At 39.4% G+C, this 25,532-nt stretch overlaps 1 protein-coding gene across 2 annotated transcripts in view; it reads right to left on the reverse strand.

Moving 5' to 3' along the window:
• LOC127632838 (immunoglobulin superfamily member 21-like) overlaps nt 1-25,532 on the reverse strand; it is a 302,623-nt gene that overhangs the window by 100,587 nt on the left and 176,504 nt on the right. For both annotated transcript variants that reach the window (XM_052111644.1, XM_052111643.1), the window contains exons 3-4: nt 20,275-20,396; nt 4,121-4,239 (exon numbers count right to left, since the gene is read on the reverse strand). In XM_052111644.1, the coding sequence (XP_051967604.1) occupies nt 4,121-4,239; nt 20,275-20,396 (241 nt within the window). The remainder of the gene's footprint in view (nt 1-4,120; nt 4,240-20,274; nt 20,397-25,532) is intronic.

A 25,532-nucleotide genomic window follows, 5' to 3' on the forward strand; every position in this document is an offset into this window, starting at 1 on the left:
TGAGTTTGTTGGAAAATCATACCACACTGCTCAAACATTCCAAGACCAGACAAATGCTGATTAAACATAGTGAACCGGTGAAATCAGACACCAATGAACACCAACAAAAGCCAACAGAGTGATCACACTGATCCGACAAAACCCGACAATTGTTGGATGTTGGTGTTTGTTGGGGCAGTGTGAATTAGCCTTTAGAGTTCCTCTGAATAATAAAAGTCATACTGGTTTGGAAAACCGTGAGGATGAATAAATGATGTGTTTTAATTTTTGGGTGAACTATCCCTTTAAAACCAATTATTCAACTAGTCTAAAAAGTCAACAACTCAATTCTGAGTAGTTTTGCACATCCCTAGTTATGTTCTCTCTATCTGTAGCTGAAGAGGCTGTAAGTGGCATTCATTATTGTAAGATGTGTTGGTTCATGTCAGCTCTTCTGGGGCTTTCACACACTCTATGTCCCTCTTATCAGAGAGCTCAGCAGCCTTCCAGGATAGTTCAGCCTTATGACTGCACACATCCATATTTATTTATAAATTTTAACAATGGGGCAAAAATGATGAGGGTCTTTATTAGTGGCAGGCTGCATCTCTCTTTCACTAGTGGACAAACCCAGACATACACAGAGAGGTAGAACGTCCTAAATCGAGTCTCATGCTTATGGCTGTGGGGAGATAGTGGAGATGTGCAGAGTGGATGTAAGTGTCTGGGGCCCTCGCTTTAGACAGACACAGTGGTGCTGTTAAGGCAACAGATGAAAGAGAATATCTAAGAGTGTCAATCAGGACAATGTACTGATAAACATTCCCTCTGTGGCTGCTCAGACGGTGAAAGAGAGAATTGCTAATGAGCTCTATCTAACTTAGTAAATCATTTTGATTGACGATAATAAGGAAACAGGTAATACAAAAAAAGACAAATAATTAATAATGCTTATGATAACGTTAATAAACATTATGTAATGTTTACAAGATGATTGATTTAGCTTCAAATACGAATACACCAGACTGATCTCACTGTGAATTCAGTGACTGCTGTTGATATCAGTCTGTGCTTACTGATATTTACATCACTGCCCCCAATGGCCAAAGCTGGAAGTGTTGTTCAATGTATGAGCACGTGTGAGCTCCAGTTTATGGGTGCAATGTCCACAGAGTGGCGCCAAAAGTGAGTTGTATTTTTTGTTGTAAATATCAATAATGTCAATAAACTAAACAGAAAGGCATATTTTATTAACTCTACCCCCTAACCCAAACTCCAAACATAAACCTAACCATCAGTGGAGTAAAAATGTAATTTCCAAGCAAAAACACAACTTTCGTATCACACTGTGAATGTCAACCCAATTACTTCCTGGTTCCACAACATTCAGTAGCAACATGTCACATTCCTGCACAATAATGCTGAATATACAGTACATGAATTATATCAGGAAATGTCTAACTAACTGAATGCATGTCAACTTTGTCTTATCATTAAAAATGTATGGAAACGTAACGTGTTACGATAAAATTAGGGGTACACTGGTCGTTCGGCCACTGATCTAAATCGGACGATTTTCGTTTTAAGTCTGTACTCGGCTGATATGACTCACTACATTGTGAGCCGGAGAAGATAAAGAGACTGCAGATGGGTATAAAAATGAATTAAACAATAAACATGCTTATACAAATCTGAGTATACGTGATTTAACGTGAGTCGTGAAAATCAGACGTTGTGCAAAGCGATAGAGACTTTTTGAGCGATCATGAGCATTTTCATCTTCAATACTTCCTTCAATACACTCGCGTCAATCAAACATGTGCGCTCTCCAGGTGCTCTCAATATCTCATAAGTCACTCATCTCATCGCTATTCTGTGAAGATCCCAATTTAAATCAGATTAATGTTAGTCACAATACCACTAATCACAGCAATTACATTTTAAACTAAACAGCACCACATCTTCTTCACACATTTGCTTAATAATAAGTGATTTCTGTCACAGCAAAATGCCAAAGACAGTAAACAAATCATAAATATGAATGATTTCTCACTGGAGCAGTTTGAACGTACCTCTGCTGTGTGTGATGCTCTCATGAACGACCTTATGATATTGACAACAGAATTATTAAAAACTGTTTCAAATCACATAAATGTTCAAAATTCACACAATGTAATTTTGGTAACTTTATAAAAAGGTTCCATTTGTTAACATTAATTAATGCAGTAGGTATCATGAACAAACAATGAACAATATATTTGTATAGCCTTTATTAATTATATTAGTTAATACAATTACAATTGTTCATTGTTTGTTCATGTTAGTTCATATTTTATTTACTTAGGTTAACTAATACAACTTTTGATTTTAAATTTCTAAAAAACGTAATAGTATATGTTGTAACTAACATTAAGTTCATTAGTTCACGTTAACTACAGTAATGTTGTTAAATAATGTTAACAAATGAAAACCTTTTGTAAAGTATTACCGTAATATTACTGTATGGGGCATAAACATGTAACTGCCCAATATAACTTGCAAAAGTGTGGCAAAAGGCACTTTTTAAAAAATCTGTATCGGCCGATCTTGGTGTTAAAGAGATCGGTATAGGCCTCATATTTCTTGATCGAGTGCACCACTAGAAAAAAATATCTACAAGAGATGAGTATACAAGTAGAATGATTAAAAGAAAATCAACTGTCTTTGTGTCTTTGCATTCTCCTTGCCTCAGAATTTCCCAAATGATGCTCTGCAGCACAGAGGAGGTTTAAAGGAAAGTCTTATGCATTGTGAATGTGCGCACACACAAAACTCTTCTTTTCATTCAGAATTCCATATCACATAATGAGACAGTCAGACATAACGATGGGCCCAGTCCAGCCTAACTTCTCAAGCTCTAATAAAGAAAACCCACAAACATGTTTACCAAGCTATCAAAATGGAAACATACCATAGACTTCTACAGTTTTTATAAAGAAATAATTAGAGACTATTAGAGGCAGATTCACTAAACGGTGGTATATCAGCACAAAAAGATGCGTCTTATTCATTAACCACCCACAAATGAGTTTAAGTAGGCACAACCAGTGCAGAAATTGTGCCTTGTCTTGAGTAATTCAATTAAGTCATAAGCATACCTGCACAAACACACCTCCTTTCTTCAGGATGTAAATTAGGCTCAATATACATTTTGATTAATTCTCAAAAATTGTCAGATACAATTTAAATTGCACTATTACCACCAGATGAAAACAGGCTGTAAAATTATTTTTATTTAAAAGAAATGTTCTATATATCATATCAGTAGTAATTCATCAAATAATGATCAAATTATGTTGAAGTACATTATAACCTGACATATATTCAGATGCGAGGTATGTTCAAGCCACTTTCAGTATGTTAAAGAGATGATTCAGGTATCTGGATCACAGTAGCGGAGTGATGCTGCACATTTCCTCCAGTGGGTCAGATCATAGTGGTCTACTGCATTCCCTGCTACACAGGGCTCAAAGTCAGCCCGCAAGATTGGGAACTGCAACACTGCTTGTGCCATTGCCTGATCTGCATAATTCCCTCAGTCAATCCGGTGCTAAACCAGCTCAAACAGCAAATTATATACAAGTTACAAATAAACAACGCTTTTACAGGGCGCAATCCATTCTTAGTGATTTCCCCCCAAACAGAGGTTTTGTCAGATTTAGCTCATATCTGGGGACAATTTACAGCAAATACACTCTCTCCATAAAACAGTCATGGGATACAGCACTTCAATACTCAGATTGCATGTTCAAAGGACAAGACTAAATATTTATGGGTCAACTTTTGGGTGCAATGCCACTTTGAGTAAACTTCTCTGCCAACTTCTGATTAAAATGCCAAAAGCCCTGACACGTCATTTTGTCTAAGATATGAACTAAACACTTCCAGCTTCATCATCAAGGTTGTAGCGCATCCTTCCCAATATTCAGTTTCATTAATGGTCATATCCATAAATTATGGTTACCCTCAATCAAGAATACATGGTTACATCCTTGTTCATCTGATTTGAAAATGGCTTTCAAATATAACATTCTGTTCCACATATCTGATGGATGCAAATTACAACAGAATGGGGATGTTTTGGCGGTGCATTTATACTCACACATGACCGTGAGCAAGACGTTCCCTGATGCCAGGACAATCTTCTCCCGTGTTGCACGATCATAGATTCCTACATGGCATTCATAGGGTCCGTTGTCTGAAATCCGAACCTCTGGGAGCCTGAAGAGAGGATTAAAGAGCATGAGTCAAACCAGGCAAACCTTCATTCAAACATATTTACTATAGGACATTTTCAGTAATTCAAAGACACAATGTGTCTAGGTAAAATTGATCTATAGATCCTGAAACATATTGTATGCAACTGAATCCTGTAAATAATAATGGATTTTATATTTTCATAATTTTCAAGAAAAAGAAAATTGAGTGGTGCTTGCCACGGTGCAGAACTAGCTACCACGATTCAAGAGTACTCTGGGTCGATGCCTGGACATGGCTGAGCAGTTGATAAGGGGTTCTGAGTGTTTTATGGCCATTGCTATGTGGATGCAAGGGTGTGCTATGTGGTTGCTAGGCGATTACTTAAAGGCACAAGTGTAGGTTTGCCAACTGTACCATATTAGCCATACGTCCCGAATTTTGGCCTGTAAGAGACGGCTATTGTCCCGTACTGAAGCGGCTCAATGGGAACCATAATTCGAGGGCTTTGAAACGTCCCTTTCTCAAGAGGGACTCACCCTGTCTGATGGCAAAATCACCCTTATTAAACCGCTCAAAATGTTAAAGCATCCCACTAGTGGGTTTACTGGTCTCAACTAGTTTAAGCTGGTACTCAGGTGGTTAAGTGAAAGGCCAGCTGAACTTCCAGGCTGATCAGCTTAAAAGTGTCCCAAACCCTACTAAACGGTCAACTGACCAGACAGGGAGGCCAGCTAAGACCAGCCCTTCAGCTTAGGCAGCTCTTTGCAGTTTTTCCTTTTCCAGCAGAGCCAGTTATTCTAGAGTAAACAGGTGATGCCTCTGTCAAAAAGGTGAATGGCCCTTTAAATGAAAAGTGGGACTTCAGTTCTTGCATTCACTATATTTAGTGTTACGATTTCTCTTCTTCATTGTGCTCTGGGTTAAGCTAAGGTTAAGTTAAGTTAAGTTAAGGAGCTGGATGTACTGTCATTTTAGTGTGCTAGTTACTATTCCCTAAGAATGTAGTTGCCTCTCTGCTGGCTTGGCACATTCCTATAATGCCTCTCTCTATCCATCCCTCCACAGAGGGAAGCAGACTGCTGACAATGGCTGATGGAGATACTCAAATCAGATGTTCGATTAACACAAAATTGCCCTGTGGTCCATTTTCATAGCTTTTATCTCTTTTTTTGTTCTCTTCCTCTTGTTTCTCTTGGCATCTTTGTCTCATAGGATGCTCCAATAAAACAAATAGTCGGCTATAATACTAAGTTTACTTTCGGATGGGTAAAAATGGCTATTGCAGCAAGCTATAAAAATAGGTTATACAATGTGGAGCGAGTTTTATCATGGAATAGAATGATTTAGAGCTCTACAGAGCCGCAATGGATCCAATGAGGTTGGATAATCAGTAGTTCTTTATATAGTTGGTTAGTTACTTAATAGTCCAAATCAAAAGAACCCATTCGCAATTATGGTCCCTAGACATGGCTCTGGTCCCTCTTTTAAAACAGTGAGTCCCCAAAAGTATATGGACACTTTTGGACATTTAGGTAACACTTAAAACTGTCTAAATGTCATTGCACATGTCATAAAATAGCAAACCAAGTTACATTTGCAAACAAATTATGCTAGAATGTTTCTCAGAACATCCCTTTTCACAGCCATATTCGTAATGACATTTAATCAACTGGTGTCACAGTGATTGTTAATGTATGTATGAAGTCAGTTCACCTCATGTTTACACAGGTGTCCTGGCAGAGTATTGTTCATCATATTACAGATCAATGTTGTATAAAATATAAATTTTCCATACTTAAGTAAAGTTAAAGATATCTTCATGAAAATGGACTCGAATTTAAAGTAGCTTAAAAGAAAACCACTTAAGTAAAAGTATTAATGTAACTGATTTTATATTTTTTCAAGTATCAAAAGTACAAGTAAACTGCATAAATTATGGAACAGCCAATTAAACCTGTGGCAACTTATTTGATTGGTGGTGCTCATCATTTATTCACTCTCATGCCATCCCAGATAGCACTTTTGTTCTTCTTCTGAACACAAAGAAGGATTTTTAGAAGAAAATTTCAGCTCTATGGATCCATATAATCCAAGTAAATGTTGGCCAGAAATTTGAAGCTCTAAAAAGGAGATAAAGGCAATGTTAAAGTAATCTATATTTCTCCAGTGGTTTAATCTATGTGTTCAGAAGTCTTCCATTTGGGTTAGGGTGAGAACAGACCAAAATATATATCCTTTTCCACTGTACATGTTGCCATTGCAGTCTTAAGGCACGATCGTGATTTCAAGCTCGATTACACTTCCTATTGCTTGAGGCATGCTCAGAGCACAAGATGGCGCTTTAGGAAGTGTAATCAAGCTTGAAATCATGATCACCAATGAAAAAGGTGAGAAAGGATTTATATTGCAGTTATATTGGTCTGTTGCAACCAACTGGATTGCTTCAGAAGACATGTATTAAACCATTGGAGTCATATGGATTACTTTTACGCACCCTTAATTTGCTTTTCAAGCTTCAAATGTCTGGCTACCATTCACATTGAAAGGACCTACAGAACTGAAATATTCTTCTAAAAAAATATTTGTGTGTGCTCTGTAGAACAAATAATTTCATGCATATTTCTGGAATGGGATGAGGGTGAGAAAATGATGAGTGAACTTTTTTTCAGTGAACTATCCCTTTAATGAAGCATTCAAGTTACGTCAAAATGATCATATTTATGAGATTAGTGCGCATGAACAGCAAAGAGGTAATTCCAGTGAGATGGGGGCATGCCAATTTAAGAAGCATGGCAAGAATCAAGCAAATTGGTGACTGTATAGTTTAGATTTAATGTATGTGTTGTCCTATTGATGATGAATAAATCTTGCCATCAAATAAAAATTATTTAGCTAGTTTATATGAGGTGACAGGCTTACAGAATAACCTTTCCCATCAGTATATGTGGCCACACAAGGATGATCAAAGAAGACACATCTAATTTTCAGTGTATGTGAATACATGTACATGTCATTGCATTGGTGCTGAAAAAGATTCCTGCTACCTTTTCAGAAAGTGTGTAAGATGAAAAACAGGCCCATTCTGTCCAACTAAAATCACTTTAGTTGAACGCTCATTACATTGAAATGCCAACTTCTGAACACACAAGCACAAACTTCCCAGGAGGACTAGAACAAAGTTTAAACAAAAGCTTAACTGAAATAGTGTTTATATTGACTGTGTTAAACATATACCGATCAGCCATAACATTAAAACCACCTGCCTAATATTGTGTAGGTCCCCCTCGTGCTGCCAAAACAGTGGCAACCCGCATCTCAGAATAACATTCAGAGATGATATTCTTCTCACCACAATTGTACAGAATGGTTATCTGAGTTACCATAGACGTTGTTAGGTTTGTCAATGTAACCTTGATTTTTCTTTTTTTTTTTTAAAGAAAAGGAGGACAAGTCAAATTTTTTGTGGTAATCAACATTGCACCAAAAATTCTATCGATTGAGCTTAACTTGTATTGAACCCGGAATATTCCTTTAAAAAACATAGTGACATCATGTCCCAAAGATGCCTTTGTCCTAAGAACACATTTAAACCTGTTGGTAAAAATCTGCCTTCAGAATTTAGTTGAATTTTGCCTAAATTATGTGGTTTATGTTAGCTCGTTCACCCAAGAGCTGTAACAAAAATAGGATGAAAATGAAAATTTACTTTGGAGGGTAAAATTCACAAAAATTATTCTACCTTAATAGGCTTTTAATCTAGATGTTTGAAACCAACACATACAATCTGATTGCTTAGCAAATAAAGGAAATAACAAGATGCATTCCCAACTTTACTCTTGGCTAGATACAACTGGCTATTGCTGCTAGCTATCAAAATAGAGCAGAAATTGTGGGCCAAGTTTTTCTTGGAATCTATAGTAGTGTCTAATTTTAAGCTCTTCGGGCAATGATGGATCTGAAGAGGTTTTATCATCAGTGGTGCTTTAATATACGTAGCTGATGGGCTGTCATTTGTAGTACAATTTTGAACACAACACTTGCTTCTGGGCTTTATTTGTGTGCCAAATTTGCTGTTGTCTGAGCCCATGTTCCACTTTCGTATGATATCTTAATTTTTGTAAACGGCTCTTTCGAAAAATCTCTGCTCTTATAGCTTCAGTCAAGCAACCAATCCTAACAGGAATCATAACAGCACTCAGTTGACAAATTCCTGCTGCTTATGTCCATTTAAACAAGCAAAAACAGCTAGACTGACTGAAACCAATCTCATAAAACTCAGCAAAAAAGAAACGTGTGGACTGCTTTAATTGTTCAGCAAACTTAACATGTGTAAATATTTGTATGAACATAAAAAGATTCAACAACTAAGACATAAACTGTAACAGTCAGTAGCCTATCTGGTGTGGCAACCAGCTGCATGAAGTACTGCAGTGCGCTCCTCCTCATGGACTGCACCAGATTTGCCAGTTCTTGCTGTTAGATGTTACCCCACAATTCTACCAAGGCACTTGCAAGTTCCCGGACATTTCTGGCGGGAATGACCCTAGCGCTCACCCTCCAATCCAACAGGTCCCTGATGTGCTCAATGGGATTGAGATCCGGGCTCTTAGCTGGCCATGGCAGAACACTGATATTCCTGTCTTGCAGGAAATCATGCACAGAATGAGCAGTATGGTTGGTGACTGCCGGAAGGGTACCACATAAGGGAGCAGCATTTCTTCCCTGTAATGCACAGCATTGAAATTGCCTATGATGACAACAAGCTCAGTCCAATGATGTGGGTTCACACTGCCCCAGACCATGACGGACCCTCCACCTCCAAATCGATCCTGCTCCAGAGTACAGACCTCGGTGTAACACTGACATCACCCACCTGCACTTTTGCCAGTCCTGTCTGGTCCAGCGAAGGTGGGTTTGTGCCCATAGGCGATGTTGTGACCGGTGATGTCTGGTAAGGACCTGCCTTACAACAGGCCTACAAGCAGGGACAGATTATGACTTGCAATGGCCCTGGGGCCAAGTAGCTCCAAGGGCCCCCCTCCACCCAAAAGTTGTTGAGCGGTGTGTGGGGTGGTGGGTTCGTTGTTCATGTGGAGGGAGGGGATCACCAAACTAGATCTTGCAGCCTTAAAGCCCTGAGCACCCCCGGGCAATCAAGGGCCCCCTGGTAGTCAAGGGCCCCTGGGCACTGGCCCCATTGGCCCAGTCTGTAATCCATCCCTGCCTACAAGCCCACAGTCCAGCCTCTCTCAGCCTATTGTGGACAGTCTGAGCACTGATGGAGGGATTTTGTGTTCCTGGTGTAACTCGGGCAGTGGTTGTTGCCATCCTGTACCTGTCCCGCAGGTGTGATATTTGGATATACCGATCCTGTGCAGGTGTTTTTACACGTGGTCTGCCACTGCGTGGATGATCAATTGTCCTTCCTGTCTCCCTGTAGTGCTGTCTTAGGCGTCTCACAGTACGGACATTGCAATGTAATGCCCTGGCCACATCTGGAGTCCTCATGCCTCCATGCAGCATGCCTAAAGGCGGGTTGACACTGTACGATTTATAATAGACCTTTACGGTTGTTGCTTGTCAGACTGTACAATGTGAACACATTGATATCGCCATGGCACACTGTGCGACTTTATGTCCGAATCCCAATCAACCCGATCAGTGAACGTGTCTCACGTAACAGGAGTGTAGCGGAATAGAAGCGAAACGGCGATATTTGACCACCACGGAGGAGCATTTTATTTCTCTTTCTGAAAGTCTGGACATCAGCATTTCCATTGCTCAAATAACACTCCATCACGAGCATAGGCTAACGTTTACAAGAAAGATGGATTTTGTCAAATAGGCCTATAATAAGACTTGATCACAACTACAGTACAGTGTGCACCCGCCTTAAGGCACATTCACGTAGATGAGCAGGGACCCTGGGCATCTTTCTTTTGGAGTTTTCAGAGTCAGTAGAAAGGTCTCTTTAGTGTCCTAAGCTTTTATAACTGTGACCTTAAATGCCTACCGTCTGTAAGCTGTTAGTGTCTTAATGACCGATCCACAGGCGCATGTTCATTAATTGTTTATGGTTCATTGAACAAGCATGGAAAACATTGTTTAAACCCTTTACAATAAAGACCTGTATTTTACAAAATTATCTTTAAAATAAAGTGTCCTGAAAAAGGAATGTTTCGTTTTTTGCTGAGTTTATATATAAGATGAGGGCAGTGGGAGAGTTCTCAGCACAAGAGCATAAGCATTCCTTTCATGTATGCCTTAGGCCCCCATGCACCTTGGATCACTCACATTGTCTTGACGAGCAGAACCAGGCAGAATTAATTGCAGTGTATTCACCATCATGGCAGTGACTGTGAAAAAAACACTCTGCCATTTCTCTTTGCAGATGTCTATAATTTGAATCTTGTCTATTGGTGGTTTTTAGCTTTTATCACAGGGCTGCTTGACATGCACGGAGCGTGCTGATTGGATGAGAGGTTTGGCTCTGCGTTTTGTACGTTGGCATGGGTCTCACGTTTCTCCCAGGCAAGTGTCCTCTCACTGGATGAGCTTTACTGACCCGGTCCCTGAATCCCAGCCAGCTCATTTCTCAATTCCTGTCTCCCTCACCTTCTAAGCTTTCTAGCATCTAAATCTCCAGCTCTCCTTCACTTTTCAACGCTCTCTGTTCCTCCTCTCCCTCTTATTCATTCTTTCCCTCCATGCCCTCAGTTAAACACTTCCTCTTTGGATTGCTGAAATGCAGGCGATGTTGCACAATCGTCTGGCTCGCTTCAATATTCAGTTCTTCAAAATAACCTCAATGGGAATGAATCTCCAGCTCGCTCACTGTTTCTCTCTCTCTCCGAGCCCTTCTCGATTTTTCTTTCCCATTCTCCCTTTCTCACACAGTGCTCTAAATATGTAGATGGATTGTTAATCAGAGAGTAATAAAAAGCCGATTAGCACTAAATCACACAGAGGCAATAAGGGATTTGCCTAGCCAGGTCCTGCAACTCTGAAGCATGTGTAAGTGTTTGTGTGTGTGTGTGTGTGTGTGTGTGTGTGTGTGTGTGTGAGCGTGTATTTATCACTTTGTGGGGACCAAATGTCCCCATAAGGATAGTAAAACCCGAAATGTTTGACCTTGTGGGGACATTTTGTCGGTCCCCATGAGGAAAACAGCTTATAAATCATACTAAATTATGTTTTTTGAAAATGTAAAAATGCAGAAAGTTTTCTGTGAGGGTTAGGTTTAGGGGTAGGGTTAGGTTTAGGGGATAGAATATAAAGTTTGTACAGTATAAAAACCATTATGTCTATGGAAAGTCCTCATTAAACATGGAAACACAACATGTGTGTGTGTGTGTGTGTGTGTGTGTGTGTGTGTGTGTGTGTGAGAGAGAGTCTGCTGGGAGGGAGGGATGGAGCATTCGGTGCCAGGAATATAACAATTACAGAAATGTGCAGTAAATTTCTCAGCAGAGGACTGTTCGTTTTGGTGTTGTGGGTGTTTGATGTTAGAATACGTCTGAATTTATGATGCTAGAATATTTGCAATAACTTATGTTGAATCATCAAACACATAGGTCAGTTGAGATTTATATCTTTGTTTCACTCATATATTCACTTGCAGGCAGGTAGAACTGTGCAGAAATTGGAACGCCAGTCACTGAACAAGTTCTGCACATCATCCACCTCCACATGTAAATGAAAATTCCTAATGCGATAAATTCAACAGCATCCAATTAGAATGTAATACTCTTATGGTGCATTCACGTCATGTCAGAATTACCGTAATTATGAGATTCCGGCTTGTAAAAACGTCACGTCTTCGCAGAACTAACCAAAGTTCAGCTTTGAAACTCTATGTGGAGCAAGCTGAAAGTTTCTTTGGACACGTTTTATGTTAGCCAGTTGGCTTGTGGCTCATTTACTCGGGTAGCCAAGCAACTTTTGTCTCTCTTTTTCTAACATTTATAGTTTTGCTGATAAGCCAGTTTCACTGCAATGTCAACATTTTTCTCTGAAACCCACCTCCCCCAGCTGCACATGTCTAGATTTGCTACATGAGTACAGTTTGTATGTCTATTTGTGTAGCAGCATGTCATACATGCTTAACAAAGTATGTCTGTGTGTGATGAGGAGGAGGGTGTGGCCGGGTCGTGATGGTGCACGGCCGGCGATGAATCAGCTGATCAGCGGGAGAGCGAGATAAAGGAGAGCCAGTGGTGCCAGTTTGAGGGAGAGACACACGTGGGCATGCTGCATATGTTTGTTTAATGTTGAGTTTTACCATTAAAAGTTGACTGTTCAGCCGGTTCCCGCCACCTCCTTGCCCATCCTTATACTATTACAGTGGTGCCAAAACCCGGGAGGGAAGAGGGATGTGCTGTTGCTGAGTCCTCACCGCTGCATCCACCAGGGGAGCAGCCGCGGCTGCCTGCCTGGGGACGGAGGGGTCGCTGCTGCTGCCGAGAGCCAGATAACTCGCTGCCGTCCACCAGGGGAGGAGCGAGCCATTTTCCACCAGAGGGTGGCAGAGTGGTTGAGAACAAGGCGATAGCGTGTCCGGGAAATGGCAAGCAAGTTTTTCTCTCTCTCTTTTTGTGTCTCCACTCGCCCTTTCCCTCTCCCCACGCCTCCCCTCGTCTCTCTCCCAGGTTCACAGGAGGCGGGGTGGACCACCGGCTGATGGAACAGCCGGAAGGGCAGCGTCTCCCCTCCAGAGGTGGAGTAAGTCAGTCCAGTGGTGCCCCAGTCTGAATAGGGTGGGGGAGGAATGTGACAAGGAGGAGGGCGTGGCTGGGCCGTGATGGTGCTTATCAGCGGGAGAGCGAGATAAAGGGGAGCCGGAGGTGCCAGTTCAAGGGAGGGACAGACACACTCGGCCACGCTGCATATCTTCATATTTGTTTTATGTTGAGTTTGACCATTCAAAATTTATGTTGAATGTTCAGCCAGTTTCCACCTCCTACTTGTCCATCCTTATAATGTTACACTGTGTATATTATAGCAGTTGCAAGTCTCAATACTTGCTCTGCAGCGGACGCAGCATACAAGACCAACATCCTATCAATATGTCAAGCCCACTTGAACATGCTAATTCTTTCCGAGAGTTATCATGGCTGGACTCATAATTACAACTTGACAGTCATGAAGGTCATGTAAAAAGAGCCAATTATTTCTTTTTTCTCGCAGCGGCCATGTTTGTGACCATCAGCCGGTGGAAGCAATTCCGGTGACTTCTAAAAACACCCATGAAACGATATAAAAAATGACGCTATCACTTATTTTTGATCTATGCCAAGTCTCAGGAAATATTTACACAGGTTAAATGTCAGCACAAATGTTGCCAAATGTTACTTTCACAAACATTTACACATATTTTATCCACGATTTATCTCTGCATGCCAGCGAGTCTGATGTCTGACCGACGTGTACACTCGCGCCTATTGTTAAATCACTGCATTTGTAAACTACTGATTGAGAAGTTACTGTACCAATAAGCACATCTGTCACAGTCATTTCCACCACATAATTCTGTTAAACACATTACAGAATTTGAGTTGTGCTAGAAAAGTAAGTGCAGCGTAGTTCTAGCGGGAAGACTAGCAGCTGTACATCATCGCACCATTAGCTGGGTAACTTCTAGCCAATCACATGTAAGGCATTGCTTTATAAGTCTGCTCACAATCTATCATATTCTATTTCAGTGGGCTAACACGGCAACCTCCACCACCCCACCACCACCAGTTGAGTCCCGTCCTGTACAGGGTAGGATCCTCGCCCCTGCCTCCTATCTCCGGCAGGATATGATGGTTCTCACTACAACTTCTTCGGACCACCAAAGAGATACATTACTTCTCTGTTTTTTATTCATCAAATAAATGCTTGAATTCTTAAATTTCACTCAAGTCTACGAGTCTTCCTGATAAAAATGTCACTGTGGTGAGAATTTCATGACTTTCAGAAAAAAAATGACATTCATCTCCTGTGATGCATGTACACACACTGTTGAACTTTGGAAAGAAAAAAATATATATATTGAGAGTTTTGAAAATGTTTTAATGTACTTAGAAACATCTTAAAAAAACTTGATTTTAAGTAAATTCATTAAATGCCATTCTTTCGCTGGAACATTTAGTTCCTGTCATGTAAACAATAACTGAACGTTATTCTAGCAAGGTGAACCAGTGTTTCATGTCATAGTTTTTCATGTCTTTAAATATGGCCGAAAAGCTGTATCGACCAATCAGTTTCCAGGACTGAAACTGATCACTATCCAACTTATAATTGGAAATGTCATGAATCAGTGAGGATGACGTTAACATGTGCCATCTCAATCACCTTCTTGTCAAGGTTTGTGGCAGCCAAACTGTCAGTGCACACTGTCCACAGTCTGAAAAAGAGACATCACATGCCTCATTGACACAGCACATTTAATCTCTCTCTCTTTACATTGATGTCACATTTTGGTGGGAAATCAAGAAAAAAACTTGATAGATGTGCGTGATAATCAGGGGCTTTTTTGAAGAACGGAGCCTCTCCTGAAGGGCCCTCGAGGGCCCAGTGGGCGTAAGTGCTTTTATTTCAGAGTTTAAAGCCAAATGTTTTGCTAAGAACGGTTGAATCTTATAGGAACTTGTAGAGAGATGTGGTGTCCATGATAATAATAGGAAAGGGACAGGTTGGAGTGCAAGGGGAGCATCCTATGGACCTGCTTGAGGTTTGATTGACAGCTCAAGCTCTGCACTCCGTCTCACTACATTGACAGCTCTGTGACAGGGAAAGATTTTAGTGAGGAACAAGAAAAAAAAAAGGTTTCTGCTCCTAACATTATGACTCATATGATTAATTTTTCAAACACCTTCAATTATGTAGGCTCCTAAAGGGGGGGATGTAAGGGGAAAGTTTAGGGATTTCAATTTGCGCTGTCATACGTCTCATTTGACACCCAGCGTGAAGTCGAGTTTTCTTGGGAATTCAAGCTGTCTTGTAAGAATGCTATGGGACCGGCAAATCACAAAAAAAAAAGCTGTTCAAAGAGGAAAACAAAAGCTGTTATTATTCTACATTCTAGAATATAATATTTGTGAATTGCTTCCTTCCGAGCAGCAGACAGGTCGATTTTTTTCCAATGTGTCTTTGGTGTGAACAGCCAGGTCAGATTGAATGTGATTTTTATTTGATCTACCTCAACATTCGTCATTTACACATTTGATTTCCAGCTTATATACTGTAAGCCTATTATATTTGAAAACTTTTAAATGTGAGTCATCAGTCAAGTTAATGAATTAGGTTTCTTTGTAAGGAAATCAATTAAAAGTAAAGGCTTCAACAGTTGGGTTCAGCAATTCATTTGGATTGCACGTTAAATATGCATATGAAAAGATACAGATGTAGATTTATATAACAATGCTCTTTGCTTGTCACTCACTCAGAAAATTGAACATATGAAAGATTTATTAAAAAAAACATAATATTAAAATATGTGTGAATACAGTCTTTGATATGAAAAACTGAGCTCCTGAAATAATAGCATATAAAGAGTATACTGACTTAATTGCCACTAGATATGCACTGCAGCACCAGCGTATCAGCCAAACATCGGTATCTGCCAATTGTTTACAGACATTCATTAACCAGGATGATTATTTCCTGTCAAAGGGGTCGTGTCGGACAATTAGTCTACAACTAAAATATCTCTTGAAATGAATTACTTTGAATTGGATGACAACGTGAGCAGAGTTGCAATTTGTAAGCTTTGCAAAGCTAGAAATTCACGAGGTGGAACGACCTTTAAAACTTTGAACACAACTCATTTGATTATTCACCTTAAAGCTCAACACAGCAAGGAATATGCCAAGTTTGTTAAAGCCAAAGCGGAGGCTGCTTCATCTGAAAAGCTTCATTATTAAAAATTTTGTTAAAGGAATATTCCGGGTTGAATACATGTGAAGCTCAGTTGACAGGACTTGACATGGCATAATGTTGATTACCACAAAAACATATTTCAACTCATCCCTCCATTTCTTTGAAAATACAAAAAACAATTTTGCACTGAGGCTCTTACAATGGAACTGAATGGGGACGATTTTTGGAGGGTTTAAGAAATGTGACGCTTATAAATTTATAAAAGCACTTGCATAAAAGGTGCAATATGCAATATATTTTCTGTACTAAAGCATACGATTATCATAATATGTTATCAGAGATTTAGGAAATATGCTCTGTTGAAATACTGGCTTCGCCAAAAACAATGCTACTGCCTGTATATTCTACTTTGAAATGTCCGTTCCCGACCGGAAATTCTGTTTGTGTTTTGGCCTGTGTAATCCCACCCACTGCCCATTTCCCAATAGTATTTTACACCGCGGGTTGCCACATTTGAAAAAAGTTAGCGGGCAAACACGGCACGCTGCAGTCATGGAAGCCAGCAATATATCTATCTAACATTGATAGAGTTATAAAAAATCCACATGAGCTGGTTTATAATTTGTAAACAATAAAAACATTGCAAACATATACATTAGCTGATCGACTTCCAGTATAAGGCTTGACGCTTGCCATTGTCAGTTTGCTCGTTCCTGTTGCGTGTCCTCAACCTGGCTACCCGCGTGAGCTTGGGAGGAGATGGCAGATTGAGAGCCTCAGTCACCATTCACTTCCATTTTATGGAAACAAGATGCAATGCATGTGAATAATGACTGAGACTAACATTCTTCCTAATATCTCATTCTGTTCGACTGAAGACGGAAAGTCATACGGGTGTGTAAATCATACAGTGTTTTTATTGTCTCGACATATTTTTGTCAACAGTATGTTTTAATTAAAATGGTTGAATTACTGTCATGACGGATCAGATTTAATCTCGTCTTAGTTGTCATTGATGAAATAAAAGAAAAAAGCTTTGTCAATGCATATTTTCGAGTCAACCCTGTCTCTCCATTTCCCTTTCCGAAGCAATCCTCATTTGTGTGTTTATTTACAGGCATATTACGGAGAGCTGAAAGAGTGGCAGTGCTGCTGCTGATATGGCTTTTTGCCACTCTGGAATGAAAATGAGAGATAATACCTGTGAAATATCCTGTCTGGATGCTCTTGGTTTCCCACAGAATGCCTGTGTTAGTGGCTACAGGGAACAGGATTTATGAAGTGTGTGTGCTTGTGTGTCTTATGTGTGTGTCTGAGAAAATATAAAGAACGATGGAAAACGTGTGTGTGTGTGTGCAAATTTTGACTTGGGTGACTGCACAAAGAGTTTGACTGTCTCTGCAGTTGCCGTGTCACTTCTTGAGCATTATTTCAGACTGCGAGGTCAATACAGGTGATCCCAACTGCTGCTTATACAGTGACAGTCAATTTACTTCCCGCTGGGTAAAAGTGTTTGTTTCTGTGTGTATGTGTACACAACATACGCTGTCCCACTTTTGATGCAAAGCAAAATGGTAGTGAGCAGGCCCAGACAGAATCTGCAGACTTTTGTGCATGTTCTGAGCTGATTTTAGGGGGGAAATCTGTTGTTCAAGACAATATGCAAAGGCCCCCTGCTGTACTTCTCCAGCTATGATGACAAAGCTTTTTGTTTTCAAACTTTAAGTAACTGGAAACATCAATATATTAAATTATACCACATGTCTGTTGAATGCTTGATTCTGATTGGTTGACAGACTTTCTAATGTGTGCAATTATTTTTCAGTAAACTCTTTCAGGCTATGATGTATATCCAGGTGGATAAAAGAACATTGGATAAGAATTACAAACAATTTCCTACATTAACTTCAATTTCTGTTAAAAAACGTCCTTGCCCTCTCACCCACACTCACACACACTGACATACATATAGTGCACACCTTCATACACACATCGAGTCGTGACCAACAAACAGAGCCTTGATGTAAACACACCCCCGGTGACTTGATCAATACACAGCTTTTATACTATACAAAATAACTTTAAATATCTGTGGAAAGCACCCTCGCACTCACGTTCTCCCTGTCTTTCCCTCTGACCCACTTTTACACATGGACAAACACACGCATGAGCAACAAACAGCTGTCATGTCAGCACACCCCTGTGGCTCAGTGGGGTTGTAAACAGTTGTTTAGATAACTATTTACAAAAACGCAGACATTCGCTTCTGCTGAGAAGTATCCTTTAAATTACATCTTGTCAATTTGATGCAATGCTAAGTGATGTTAATGCTGACGAGAGCCGCATCAAACACAGGTAATCCCATACGCAATCGTTCTCAGTTTCTCTCTTTCTCTTTCTAACTCTTTCAAACACACACACACACACACACACACACACACACACACACACGTATGTTGTGTTTCCATGTTTTATGGGGACTTTCCATAGACATAATGGTTTTTATACTGTACAAACTTTATATTCTATCCCCTAAACCTAACCCTACCCCTAAACCTAAACCTCACAGAAAACATTCTGCATTTTTACATTTTCAAAAAACATAATTTAGTATGATTTATAAGCTGTTTTCCTCATGGGGACCGACAAAATGTCCCCACAAGGTCAAACATTTCGGGTTTTACTATCCTTATGGGGACATTTGGTACCCACAAAGTGATAAATACACGCCACACACACACACACACACACACACACACACACACACACTCTACCTTGATATCCAGTTAGTGGTCCAGTAAAGCAGCGCAAGCCTCCGTTACTAGTTCTAAAGTGACGTTTTAAAACTAGCAACGAAGGCTCGTGCTGCATTAGAACAAGACGCTGAATCCGTGGCGGAAGAAAGTAGCTCTACTCACAAGAGCGTTTTAGGGAAGAAAACCAGAAAATATCTTGAGATTAAACCCTGAATGATGACCATGGTACAAGCAGAATAATATACCACTTATACCAAGCTGCATGTCGTGACTGCATTACCACTTTGTTATGTTTTGTTATAGCAAGTTTAAATATTTTTGCTTTAATGAGTGTTGCCATAGAAACAAATAACTTCAGATTAATTCTGTCATGGCGTGAATGCAGCATCAGTCACCATTCAATATTCATTGTATGCAATAAAAGCAGCAATGAAATTAAATGGTGACTGTGGCTAACATTCTGCCTAGGAGTTTTGGCTCCTGCTGCTGCTTGTGTTTTCCCAAACTGGGGAAGGACCTGTTTTGTTCAAGATCATAAAATGATACTTCAGTTCACCCTTTCTTGTGTTCCACGGAAGAAAAAAAGTCAAACACGCTTGAAACAACATAGAACAGAATTTTAATTTTTGGGTGAACTGTCCCTTTAATTGTAACTGTTACCAGAAAAACTTAAGATAAACTGATTGAGTTGATGTTCTTTCTGCGTTAGAATGATAAAATGAGCACCAAATCTTGAATCAGGTTAAACAAGTCATCAAAACTTGCTTTTCTCATCTCTCTCTCTTAATCTAAGAGTTTGTACCAGCTTTTAGTTTGACTAGAAAGTTGTATGTTTTGGTGAGAAGCAGAGGAAATATTTCTCCGGCTTGCTTTGCATTTCAGCCTGCAGCTGAGCCTCAGGTAAGAGGGAAGACTTGGGAAACACATCTATTCCTCAGTGGGCGCATGAAACACTAAAACAGCTGTACAGAAAGGGAGGCTAAAGGCGGAGCTTCTTGAATGAGGAACAAGAACATTTCAACTAAAAAGAAATGAATGGCTACAGGCTCAGTGGATGCACAATCAGAAAGTAGATAATACTGAGACAAAGTTTCCTAATCGGCTCATGTTTTGTTTAAGTGTGAATCATTTTGTGATTCCAATCACATGCATCACCAATTTATGGCCTTTAGGGGCCATTCACACAGGAATGCATTCTCATTACATGAGAAATTTGACACATTTTGTCAATTTAAAAAAGCAACGGTCAAGGCGCCCAACGATGAAAATAAATGTAGCACAACAGAAAAAGATGTCGAACATGTACACAGGCAAACAGTTTAAAAATAATGCACGTTCTGTGTCCCCATAGGCGTTGAGAAATTATGTTGAGAAGCAGGAGGGGAAAGTTAACTATTTTTAAATATTAAAAATCAATCAAATGATTAACAGCTCTTACCTGACTGTCGACTGATATACCAGGTCTTCCCGTCGGCGGTAATCCTCCATATGGGAGTAATTGGTATTGAACATAGCATCGTACGTGAAGATCTTCTGCTTAATAGTGCCCCCATCAGTAACCTGTTCAGAAATAAGAATAAATCATCAATGCAAAGATATGTCTTGTAAGTAAGTGGATATATTCCATAGACACATATACATAAATAATGAAAGGAGACAGTACAAGAGCACGATGCCCAAAGGCAAAGTTAGCCCTCATGCTTAAAATTATCCCATTGATCTGTTTAAAGTTATTATTGGTTTATTATTTAAGAGCCTGTGAAGAGATGAATTCAAATTAGCTCTCAGAAACCTGCTTAGCATGATGAAATCAGCGAGACACATACTTATGTGGCATTAGGAATTTAGTGCGCTATAAGGCAGTGAGCTAATGATGACTGACATTTTTGCTGCATGTTGTTGGTCTGTGCCACAGGAAAAGTAATGAAATGTGAAGACATATTGCAGAGGTGAGGGATATCCGAAGAGCCATTGGCAAATCTTGCGCCTTTTTTCCCTCCCTGAAGTTATCTGCAAATGATGGAGCGTGGTTCTTTCGCGGTAATATTCACAAGGGAGAGGATGTTGCTTAGCATTTGAATGACTGCAATTTCTCTTCAGAGCACAAAGAAAGGTGACAGATTTTAATGGAAGTGTTAATGCCTGCTTTGAAGCGGTGGAATTATTGGCGAGACAGGTGTCTTTCTTTCGAAGAAAGCTTGAGATGCTATCTGGCGCCTCTTAATCTTGTCCCCCGGTGCTGTGAATTAGTCCAAGGTGGATTTGCAATTGGTTTTACGAACGACAACCACATGAGGACAATGTTAAATTGGTTGGATTTGAACAAACAATTCATGCTAACCTCACAAATGGATGTGGGGCAGCCTTAGTAACCCCTAAGACTCTAGAGATTCACTTAATGCTTGCAGCTACTGCAGGGCACAATGAGTCATAATTTGCTGAAATTCCATTTTGAAAGGAAATATAGCCGCAATGAATACAGGGGCAAAACAATTCAAAAGCATGATATAATGCATACATTCTGCAACAGAGCGCAACAGTCTGGTTTTGGATGTAAAATGTAATACATTTTTTCCATAAGGGATTAGATTTTTAACGATAACTTAAAGTTTAAAGACAGAAATTCTATGAGCTCTGAGGTTGTTAATCGATGGTCCATGTGTAATCAGTCCTGATTGACTTGCCCCGTATTCGTACCGGCATCAGCTGACATGGGAGGTAGGTGTGCTAATGAGGAGGCTAAAAGCTACAGCCCCTAGCGTCAGTCACTAGTGTGCCTCTTTAGGCCAGGGGAGTGAGGTTTACACACAATTTTTGGTAAAGAACTACACTGTCCATGATCATAAAAAAAAACACAATCAAAGAACTGTGTCGAACAAAGTGCACCAAAAGAGCTCTGCAGTGACCGTTCACTTGTATGATATTCAACATTCGGTTAAGTGACACACTATTGATTCAGGTGTAAATGCATGCTTCATTAAAAAAATATTAAACATGTTAAGGCAGAGGAAATATAAGACTAGCCTTCCACTGACTTATGCAGCCAAATTGCTTCGTGTTTCAGCTCCCAGCAACTAGGAGAATGGGATGAGAAAAGCTGACTCTGGATCAGCGGTTTTGAGCAACGTATTTCATGGTTTGTGTACTTCAAATATTCAACATATTTATTTTATAATAAACAAGTAATTTGATTTATGAAACATACCATTTTATGGCATTTTGGTAGCATTAAAAACTATTCCATTCAAGTTGTATGAACATAAAAGTTTGCAGTAGGCTATACGCAGTACGCACCATGGATCAACTCAAAACAAGCTGTACTGAGATGACTTGTTTAAATATTCATTTATTCATCAGAATTATTCCTTGAACATGTTAGGTTGGCATTCCACACTGAATTTAATTCTGACTTCTGAAAAACATCTCAAGTTGACTCTGGCATTGTCAAAGGGCACAGCACATGATGACAGATATGATGCAGGTTCAAGTGTTGGACTGTTTTATGTAAGATAGTGGTTATAGGCCTTTATCACATCCGGCTCATAATAGTAGCGTAACCAAAACATCCACCCATCAGTCTGTCTATGGACGATCACAGTTTTTCGAAATAAATGAAGCCAACGTGGATGCACTTGGCAGTAAACATCAGCCGTTTAATAATTTCTTTAGAGTAATTCAGCACTTCAATGTGTGTTATCTACCAATTTAATGTATAATAGTATTTGAGGGAGGCGATTACCAGAGCAAAGTTTTCCCAGTTCACGAGGAGCTGCGCGCACTGTGCAGTTAACTTCCAGAGGATATTTGTGCTCAAGTCCGAAGAGACCGCTTTTAACTGTTTTAATGTTGTTGTTTTCACTACTGCAGCATGCTCGTCTCCCGTTTGTGAATAGAATACATTTGTAGAAACTTGGACAGTTTCATCTCTATGTTTTATTTACATTGCATTCAGTCGCAACTTGCAAGTGGATGCTTCAATCATTGTACTCTAACCAAGAGGGTATAACCCCACGTTTACAACTATTTAACCAGTTAATTTCTGTAATCGGACTCTGGGATGGACTCGTTTCTTTATTTGAAATTTTTAATGGATCTTGTATAATTTATGTAGCTTATATAAAGTAAGTACATGAAAGCAATGCGATCATGGAATTAACTGCATCATTTTTATTTTTTGTATTTTTATTTTTTTCTGTTAGGGGTGCTGGGGGGGACTGTGAGATGGGTCTCGACTGTGGGGGGATCTTGGGGGGTTCATGTTCACGTTTCATTTGGAATTTTTTGGCCTGGTGGTAGATTGGTCAACATGCCCTTGAGCAGGGCCATTGACCCTGGATGCTTGTGTGTGTCGCTCTGAATGGGAATCTTGTTGGATGACTGGTGTGTTGTGGTTGTTGAGCGCCTTCACTGCAAGTATATTGTATGTTTGGAATATTCAATAAAAAAAAAAAAAGGCAAAGCGATCATTATCATCGCAAATATTCTGTAGAATCTTTACTCAGAATATCCTTTTTTTTTGTGACTTACAAGTATACCCTTGTCATGTTTTAATGCTCTTTAATGTGTAAAGAAGATTCCACTCTGTGAATGCGGAAGTGTGATAAAGGCCTATTCTACATTATTCATGTTGGCTGCCATGTCGATGGAAATGCATATTCCTGTTATTGAATCTTTATTATAAATATGACTTGTAGACCTACTTTCTAAATATCTGTCTATTTACTTGTTGTTTTGACATGAGTGTTGTACAGTAGCTAGCATGACCTGTAATGTCTCTTATATGCAATGAATGGCTTATTTGTATTGAATCCATATCATAGCAGAAGAGAGAGTGGCTGTGAGAAAAAAAGTAATGTAACACTTTACTTTCCATAAAAAGTTACTTTTTTAAGGAGTCACGCAATATTCTAGCGAGTTACGTTTAAAGTAGCATTACCCACAATTGATAATGACATATGATGTTTCTACACTTACAGTCAAGAACTTGAAATCAATAACTATATATTTTTCAATAGTTTTTAATTTGGTTATGTCATTTAGAACGCTTCATGGGATTGTAGTTAATTCCCTCATAAAAGACACTAAGTACACAGCCTTGTTTTGTCTTTTTGTTGATTCTCAAATTCTTTTTTGATTCAAAAGAAAGTTTGTAAAGTTGTTATTCCTCACTGAGCTGGTTGGTTTGGTTCATGGCTTAGAACAATTTAATGAAGGATTTTATGAAATCCCTATTGACAAATAAATTATTGGTAAGAGTACCTCCAGAACCAAGACGTCAAAAACGTTATGTTCTATGCATATTGAATAGGTCTTCTTATATAGATGACATTTGCTCAACACAATTCACAGTCAACAAGTGCTTGTGAGAGCCAAAAACAGGTCAGTGAAATGCTCATATCAACCTAAGGCTTTTTTAAGTGACATCACTTAAAAAGCATTTAAGGAATACTTCGGCATTGCACTTTGAACATGAAGATTACTCTGGCTATCTAGCTGTCTTGTAAGCATGCAACGTTGTGGCTGCAATGGGGGCCATGCTACACTATGCTACAGGTTTACAAGAGCTAGTGACATTGAAAGGTCAGTTGCTTAAAGCAGGGGCATAGATTCCAGGGGGCATGGTGGGATGAGGTAACCCCTTAATAATCAAAACAAGTAAGTCCCCCCCATTATTTAAACCATGATCAATGGAAACATGGGTAAATGTTTCTAAAAGCTTGGCTAAAAGCAAACCTGTGTTTGAAAGTCATGTTTTACCTTCAGGTTTATTCTGGTTGCCAGTAATGCATTAAAATGCCTTAAAAGGTGAGACACAAGACCATTTCTGTCTGACTTCTCTTCTAAAGACTTGGTGAGGTAAAGGGTTCTCAGTTCCTAAATATGAAATTTGCTGGTGGTTGTGGCGCTTTACTTAAACTGCGGGATTGTTATGGACGGCAAGGAATAAGTCTAATTCATCTCTCTGGTTTGTACCTGTAGTCTGTAAACAATCTATAACACTTTTTAAAAAAGGAATAGTTCACCAAAAAATGATAATTTACTTACCAGCATGTTGTTCAAAATCCCTATCACTTTAAGTGTATGGCCACAAGAGAGCCATTAACATTTTAGATTTTTTCCCCCTAAAGTTCCATGGAAGAAATGAAGTAATACTGGTGAACAAATGATGAGTGAATTTTCATTTTTGGCTGAACTGTACATTTAATCCATAACTATGAAACCGCCTGTATCCTGTTTCAAATATCATTGCAAAATGCATTACAAGACCATGGAACATACTGTAGGCCCTCAATATCATTTTTTTTTTTTTTTTTTTTTTTTTTTTTGTGGTTGTTGTTGTTTTTTTGTACTTCAAGGTTTTTTTTTTTTATCTTTAATGGATACTGTACACTGCTCTGAAGAAAAATGTGAATCTATAATTGCAGAGAGACACAAGGTGAGGGGCTTGCTCTGTTTACATGCATTATGAAATGAGAGGGTGCTTGTGTTTATTCAAGCACATATGAAAACAATTCGATAAGTAGCGAGCGTACGCGACATGATGAGTGGGAGAGGCAGAGTAAATGTGCTGACATTCTCTCTGATAAATAGAATCGCAAAATGGGCCTCTCCAGAAAAACAGACACCTCCACCCACTTTGTCATCATGACAAAAGATAAGGATGATAATGACAACGTCAAGATCATGGTGAGAAAA

Source organism: Xyrauchen texanus, chromosome 39, assembly GCF_025860055.1.
Source record: "Xyrauchen texanus isolate HMW12.3.18 chromosome 39, RBS_HiC_50CHRs, whole genome shotgun sequence".
Classification (NCBI taxonomy): domain Eukaryota; kingdom Metazoa; phylum Chordata; class Actinopteri; order Cypriniformes; family Catostomidae; genus Xyrauchen; species Xyrauchen texanus.